We start from the raw sequence: 8,023 nt of genomic DNA on the forward strand, positions 1-8,023 counted from the left end.
CGGCGATCCAACAATGGCAGAATATGACCATGAATAATCTTGACCATGCAGTGTATAATCAACCGCTTCATCTGGGTTCTGATATGTTAAATTTTTAATTTTAATAAAAGACAGGAAATATCTAAATGCACATAATAGTTGCAATGATATGCATTTGCTGTTTTTTTAATCGTTGAATCATTGAAATTGAGGGATTGCATCTTCAGAGAAAGAAATTTTCACATAATTGCACATACACATGGAGAAATAGAAAAGTAAAGAAAGAAAAAAAAAAAAGACTTGAAAAACACAACCTCAAATATCCATATATTTATCATTTTCTTAGCATTTACATTTCTTCTAGACATAATTTCAGATTATTGTTTAGATAATCGACGCATGAGGATTGGTCCGGCACAGATACTTTGACTCCAGATTTTACAAACAAAAATATGGTGGATATTAAGACACACCTGTGATATTTGGAGAAAATATCACAGTTCAAAATATCAGAAAAATTCTAATTCACCCAACACAACGAGATATAAACCATCACGTTGTATTAGGATTCGTTTTTAACAAGGCAGAGCAATTACTGGGATCAGCGAAATGACAGTTTTAACCAAGGCTTGACAAATCTCAGTGGCGGAAAAATCGGTTCTAGCGCCAAAAAATTACAAAAAAAAAGTGATAGCTGAATTGGTGTCTGAGGATGAGACAAATTTTTCTGATTGCACGATAAATCCTCTAACATGGAAAGGTTTCATCGAGTCCTCGAAAAGTAAAAGAAACATTGTTTAAGACCATTTTTCCTTGAGAAAAAACTATGCTAAAATAAATATGGTTCGCACCTAATTTTTTTTTTTAATTTGACAAGCTCTGATATACAGGGTGCATAACTAACGCCTGGCCCCTCAAATTCTTGACGAATCGTTGATCCTAGAGGCATACTTCCGACTTGGAAAAGTATTCAAATATTGCGTGGACCTTAGATATGTCATTCATATTACAAATGAGTTGTTGAATAGTTATTAAAATAAAAAATAAAAAAATTCAACTTTATTGTCCTGTCTCTCCTGATGCCAACAAAAGAAATTCATAGTTTTCAAGTGTAATATTCACTAAGATATTTGAATTCCAAAAATTGGGAAAAACACAGCGTAAACTAACGGGAATTGCTTTTCATCATCATTTATGCCGTTCTTTTTCCATTGTTCGAATTCAAATACCTCGGCTTGAATGATGATGCACTCGCTTTGGCTGACTGCAAAATAAAAATGGAAATAAAAAATACCAACACTAAGCAATGCACACTAAAACGGATGCGGATCACACCTTCGCGTTTGTAGTTTGTGCAAGCATGTATAATCAGAATTCATTCAATCTTCAAGCCGTTTGTACAATCAAAATGCTTGTGCACAATCCTCATACAGACACTTCAGCATGCTTGTACAAAAATAGGAAACATTGCTTGTTAAGTTCGCAGTTATGTTATTGTCTTGAAAATACAAGACTACTTTGGACTTTCTTCTTGGAAATTTTGTTTTCACTCTCAAGAACTTTGGCTGAGCGCAGCAAAATTTTTCCTTGATTTGTGTGAAGCTATGTTTTACGCTAGTCTCACTTTTTCTGACTCTGCATAAATATAGGGGTTGCTTTCTCTTTCTGTATATTTCTTTTTTAACCTCAGGGAGTTCAGCTCCGACTTCAACGATAAAACATCTATAATCCTCAAAGTCAGGGCTGAACCTACTAATGTTTAAAAAACAATATCTACAGTGAGAACGAATAACCTCTATGTTTGTGCTATTTATTTTTGAAAGGTATAAGACAATGGCATGTGGCTAAGCATTTTCCATGTGCACAATCTTTTCTTATTAAGTCATTAGAGAAGAAACAACACAGAAACAATGCTAATACAAAAGTTGAAAAAAATATACATCAAGCTTGATTTCGAATGATAGCCACATCTAAATACAGTCGCTCAATGATATATTACTTTCTGAGGATCATGATGTATAAAATATAAATTCATGGTCACTCAGAAAAAGGGTTTATGCTGCCGCAAGTTTTTGGCAATTTAATGACAACTCTGACATAAGCAAGTTTAATCGAATTATCCTTCTGGTTGCTCGGTACATTTCCTTTGACCGGTGCTTGACAAATCAGGGAAAAAAATCTAGACACCAACTGAGTATTTTAGGAGTCAAGGGCATTTCTTTTGCCCAAGCTAGATATCACACCAATGAAATTTCTCAAGGGCCAATACTGTCAATTTTTCAGTTGCTACAGTGACCTGGTGACTGAGCTTTGCCAAGCCCTGCTCCAAAACACTAGTACTTAGTAGCTTTTTGTAATTTGATCATGGTTTGCTATTAAATACAGGGCTCGACAAGTCTGCGAACAATTTAGGTGCCAGCCAAATTTTTTTAGGAGCCAAGAAAAATGGTTTTGAACAATGTTTTCTTGACTTTCCCATGATTTAATATCCCTTGCCAGGTTGAAAGAAGTTCTGGCAGAAAAATCTGCACAATTTTTAAGCTCCAATTTAGCGATTGGATATTTAAAAAAAAATGGCACCAACACAGATTTTCTAATCGCCATGGCGACCTAGTGCCTAGGATTTATCAAGCCTTGCCTTTGATCAAAACGCAAATTAAACTGACTTTTGCTAGTAACAGGATTCTGGATCTGTGAAATCAAGCACAGATTCACTGCAACATTACATCAAATTACAATTTCATTGTTACAAAAAACATTCACTATCTAGAATACCTTTGTTCTGAAAGATACCACGGATTAATTCCCAATATACCTCACCCTTTTAGTTACCAAGTTGTTGACTACGTTAAAACAGTGATATGTCACCAATATAATCCTCCCTGGTTCAAAAATATGTATGTCTTGAGTGTTTCGCTTGCCCTGCCTGTAACCCTAGCGAATAGTGTCGAATTGGGTCTGGCAATGAAATTAATCGCTGCCAAACGATATACTGTACATTGGGAATTTACCGATGACATCTTCTTTGCTTTGAGGGGAATTTTCATTGTCATAAGAAGAATCAAGAAAGTGAGCAAGACCAACAAAACCAACTAGTGGCAGATAACGATAAAATTGACTGTGAAAATACAACAGCAGATGTGGATAATATTGGTCTCTGGTTGGTTATCAGGATGATCATTGACACACTTTTCCCATTGGTGTAGCTCAGAGCACCTCTGATGGTGGTCTGGCATTCCTATTCACGCCCGTGATTAAAGTGGCAATATTTCTTTAACCGTCAAACTTTCTCACACAGGCCAAACCAGAATTTTCAATCGTCAATAAGCAGTCATCCCAACAAACCAACCAACACCCAATATTGAACAAACCAGTAGCCTGTGTAGTATAAAATGTAAAAATTCGCTAGGAATTTTGTCAATATCAGAATTGGTAACCAGAGAAATAATTGCAGAAAATTAGTGGGCAAAACAACAGATAAATACTAATAAATGATGAAATAATTATGCTGATTTCCAGTTGTTGCTAAACAGCATATTAATTGGCGTTCCTCTCACTTGGCTATAATTTCTGTTGTCTAAAGATCAGCTAAATTTCTAAAATAAAAAAAATCCAAGGAAAAACCCTCCCAAGAAACCATGCTATAGAATGTTCGGATCGCTGAAACAATACAGGGGCCACCCCCCATTAATGACATTTTAAAATACCACACGAATTGGGCTTCCACATACGCTAGCTTCCAAAAAGTTAAGCATGTGACAGCTTATAAAACATTATACCACTATAAGGATGGCATGGAGTTTAAATACTCTTCAGAAAATCTCCAAATATGGCAAAACAACCTTGGTAATGTTTATTTTCTCTGGGCTTGCCTTCTCCGGCTGGATTTTACTGTCTTGTTTGTCTACTATGGCTTTAAACCTGCTAAGTGAAATAACAGTAATAACGGCAGCATTAGAAAAAATTCTCACTATTTCCCCAATTTAATCCTAACGCTGTTCAGTTGCATTAAAAGGACAATAATAACAGCTTGCAAATTTATTGATTCACATATTGTAATACATTTGCAATGTGGTACACCATTGCATTTCTCTCATTCAGTTTTATTATTTATATTCGGGAGTGAGGGTCAACAAAACTTTGTTGTCTATGAAAAAGAATGTGAGTGGCGGGTGACAAAAAGGGGGGGTGGCCCCCCCCCCCCAATACAGGTAGATTTTTTTTCCAAGAGCTGTCCCTGTGGTTGACCAAGGGTTCCCACCCCCATCAGTATACTGCCTGCTACAGAAGCCAAGCATAATCAATGCGTGACATCCACAACTGTTACATCCATGGTTGCAGCGTCACTCAGTAACGCATAACCTGCCAACACTGTGTGCAAAGGCTGTATGAAAGAGTGCCACGTGTTTGTGTTCAACTAACCGTCTAATACAGAGGGTCATGATTAAAGTGTTGCTGTTATGTTATATTTGTTGTATGCTCACCTTTAAGAAGCCATTCTATGTTATAACCTACTGGCGGATAAAATTGTTCATCCCTTGGGCGTTTATTATAAATAAGCTCCATCTTAATGATAAACGAAGAAAATTAAGTACTTTTCTGTTATAACCATCCATTTGGCATACTTTTTCGTCTTGGTGACCACTTCCGAGACCAAATGGCACAGTCAGCTTCTTTCCTGGCGGAATTTGTCCAATTCCGCCAGGGTTTCGACAAATCGCAAGAAAATCTAAGTGCCAGAACAATTTTTTAGGAACCAAAAAAATTCTTTACCTGCAGAAAAAGGTCCAAAGATAATGCTTCTTACAGGGCATAGTGACCCTCTTTCACATTGGCAGATATGCCGCTATAACTTCCAAATATTTAGTGCTGGTCTCAGTCTGCGATTTAGTACCCACACAGAGAAATTTTTAGGGGCCAATATTAATTTTTTAATTGCTATGGTGACCTGGGATTTGTCCAGCCCTGGTTAAAACCAGTTTTTTCCCATAACAACATAACTTATCTCTATTGCGACATTTAAGTTGTTGCTTGATTCAATGAAATTCTGTCATTATTAATGCAAGATGAAGTTTCAGCCAAAGGTGTATTACATTCGATAGAGCTTTCATTTCAGCGCAGTGCTGGTTTATACATTCCAATAAATTTATGTTAATATATTAATATAATAACATTCTCGCTAAATATCGCGCCAATAAGCCTAGTATCATGCCGAAAGAATCAAATCAAAATGTGCGGATGGATATAACAGAAAAAGTACAAATAATTTTGGAAAATAAATGATAATGTATCAAAATTCTTGACGCTGCATATAAATTTGGCTTCAGCGATTTTCAATGACAGTGATTCGGTAATTAAGAGCTAATATTCAAGGTAATACTTCACTGAGAGGGGAACAGCTTTGGTATAAGGGACACGCCAAATTGGCGACTTTTCTTCCGGCGATAAGTTGCCATCGTTGGCGCGCTCTGGTTTGTTGTTGTTCTGCTGGGTTGTCGTTGTTCCAGAATGTTCGTAGAATTCTGCCAGTCGGTGGCGCTGACTGTTGTTTTTCCGTGTTCTTAGCGTCCTAGCGCGTCTTTCAAACGGGTTTTACTGCCATTTTGAAACTGGTTTTCTCTTTTTCTCATTCTATCCTCTCTTTTTTTCTTCCAAATGACGTCACTTAATAGCCGCGGCGTTTTGAAAAACCGTTGGGATAGTTCTTCATATTTTCTCTTCCTTCCGTATATATGTTGTAGTGTGTGCCGGATTAATTGGAATTATTTTGGACATCTTTTCCCTCAGGTTGTACCTTTAATATTTTCCAATATTTATTCTTTTCTACATGCAGGATGCCCCTGCATCCTTTTTATTTTATTTATTTATTTATTTTATACCGTTGATTATTTATAAGAACCCGGATTCTCGGAAAGAGAGTCCGGGTTTTAATTTATAATAAATAGAATATTTTTATTTATACAACATGCAGGACCGTTGATTATTTATAAGAACCCGGATTCTCGGAAAGAGTCCGGGTTTTAATTTATAATACATAGAATATTTTCATTTATACAGCAGGATCGTTATTTATTCACAACGGTCCGGGTTTTATTTAAACCCTGATTTCATTTTTTTTTATCCAGTTTTATTTTTTAAATACTCCACAGCTTATTTTTGTTTATGCCATTTGTTTTTACTGTTTTCTATGCTTTTTTTTCTGGCGCACGTAGTGTCTGGCGGCTTTTTCTCGGGCCGTCTGACATATTTGGCGCCGGGAAAAAAAAGTCGCCGAAAATCGCCAACCTGTCCCTTATACCAAAGCTGTTCCCTGAGAGGGAGCTACAGACAGTTCTCGCTAAAGGTCAAGTCAATTGTACAATTCCATTTGCTAAGCTTGTTTAATAATTCCTGAAAAATTCTTCCAATGAAATCATCGAAGGACCACATAACACAAATCTTTATAACACAGAATTGTTTCCTCTGGGGGGCCGAAACATTTCACATGGCCTTAGCATGTTACATAGACAACAATTCAACATCCAGCATAAGGCCTCTCGAATTCCCGCAGTGCGTTTGTGAACTTGTTACGCACCAAAAAATTAGCGATCGCTTCTGCAACTTTTTCAGGGTCATCTTCATGAACCGCGTGGCCGACTTTCGGCAGAACTTGCATCTGAAACTTCCCCTGCATTTGACCGACAGTCAGCTCCCTGTCTAACCTGTCCACGCCAGCCAACAGCAGCAGTTTCGGGACCGTCGTCGCCAAGAACATGCTCGAAAGACCCTCGAACCAGCCTCTCCAGAACATTTCCGTCTTCGATAGTTCAATCCTCCACACATACCTCCGCGGAGGAACGACGGCAGCCTGCGGTTTCTTGAACAACTGCTGCGAATCATCAGAGGGTGGCGTTTGAGCGTGCTCTTGATTCTCCTCCTCAGATTCCTCGAGTATACTGTCGGTGGCCAGCACCTGCCTCGGTGTGGGAGGTTGAGCGATGGCGTTTTCCTCTTCTTGTAGATTGACATCCCGGATGGCGCACTCATTAGACGCCTCGTTCTTCAGCTGGCTAGGCATAGACACTTTAGCCGACTCCACGTTCCTGACTTGACCGCTGCGTACACACCACTCAATGGCATTGACGAGTGAAGGGAACGACGAGGGGCGACTGCGCAGAAAACTCTGCATGCTCTGCAGGGCGTCCATGGCTGTACCTTCGACCACGTCGATGACCACTAAGCCTATGGCGGTGGGTACTAGATCTTGGTACACGGCCCGAACGGCGATAGCTCCACCCATACTGTGGCCGACGAGTATCACCGGAGGGGGCTCGGGACGTCCCTCGAACAAGCACCCAATGACCTCCCCGACGTCTTTGGCCAGCGTGTCGGCGGAGAGGTCGTTGTCGTCGACGCACTTCGTCTCTCCGTGTCCTCGGACGTCCAAAGCAGCGACCTCGCACTCGACGAGCTCGCTTATAGTGGCAGCGAACAAGGACCAGGTCAGGCCGCTGTAACCGCCGCCGTGCAGCAGCAACAGCACAGGCGGGCCCTGCTTGCCTTTCGTGTAGACCCTGAAGCTGTCCCCGCTGGGCATGGGGAAATCCTTGTAGGCATCGAAATATTTATCCCAGGATGTAGGGTTGTAGTCCCTCTTACGAGCGCTACCAAGCTGCTGCTGCAGCCTACCCGAGGGGCAAGGAAATTTGTTCCGCAGAAGCTGCCTCTGCAAATCCGACATTTTAGTTTGTTGATATCAATACCGTCGGCTTTGACCGCAGGTTGTAAAGAAGAATTTCTTATTACATAAAAATAAATAATTTCATTTCTTTTATTAATAATAATTATATAATTGATAATCGGAAGAAATAGAAATAAATTTTCGTGAAACCATGTTTTTATGAAAACATGAATTCATTTTTTTTAAGATTGGATGAAACAGGGCAGTGTTTCTGTAACCGTGCAATCACGGAATATACGTAATACTTGAACGGAAAGTTCAAGTATTACGTCATCATCGATGGGGGGGGGGGGGGATGGTTTCCGATTTGCTGACTTTTGATGA

At 39.3% G+C, this 8,023-nt stretch overlaps 1 protein-coding gene across 1 annotated transcript; it reads right to left on the reverse strand.

Annotated features, from left to right (window-relative positions):
- Nucleotides 1-5,751: 5,751 nt before the first annotated feature.
- On the reverse strand, nt 5,752-7,713 carry LOC149082601 (protein phosphatase methylesterase 1). The gene has a single exon (XM_089235868.1). It carries the CDS (start codon nt 7,697-7,699, stop codon nt 6,494-6,496), a length of 1,206 nt encoding a protein of 401 aa, XP_089091994.1. The 5' UTR covers nt 7,700-7,713; the 3' UTR covers nt 5,752-6,493.
- Between the last annotated feature and the right edge of the window lie 310 nt (nt 7,714-8,023).

Source organism: Pholcus phalangioides, unplaced genomic scaffold (assembly GCF_987345545.1).
Source record: "Pholcus phalangioides strain wild (caught in Gottingen) unplaced genomic scaffold, Ppha-v1.0 ptg000009l_1, whole genome shotgun sequence".
Classification (NCBI taxonomy): domain Eukaryota; kingdom Metazoa; phylum Arthropoda; class Arachnida; order Araneae; family Pholcidae; genus Pholcus; species Pholcus phalangioides.

Bases quoted from the DNA above. Each gene is read 5' to 3' on its own strand.
- LOC149082601 (XM_089235868.1), bottom strand. From the start codon at position 7,699: ATGTCGGATTTGCAGAGGCAGCTTCTGCGGAACAAATTTCCTTGCCCC.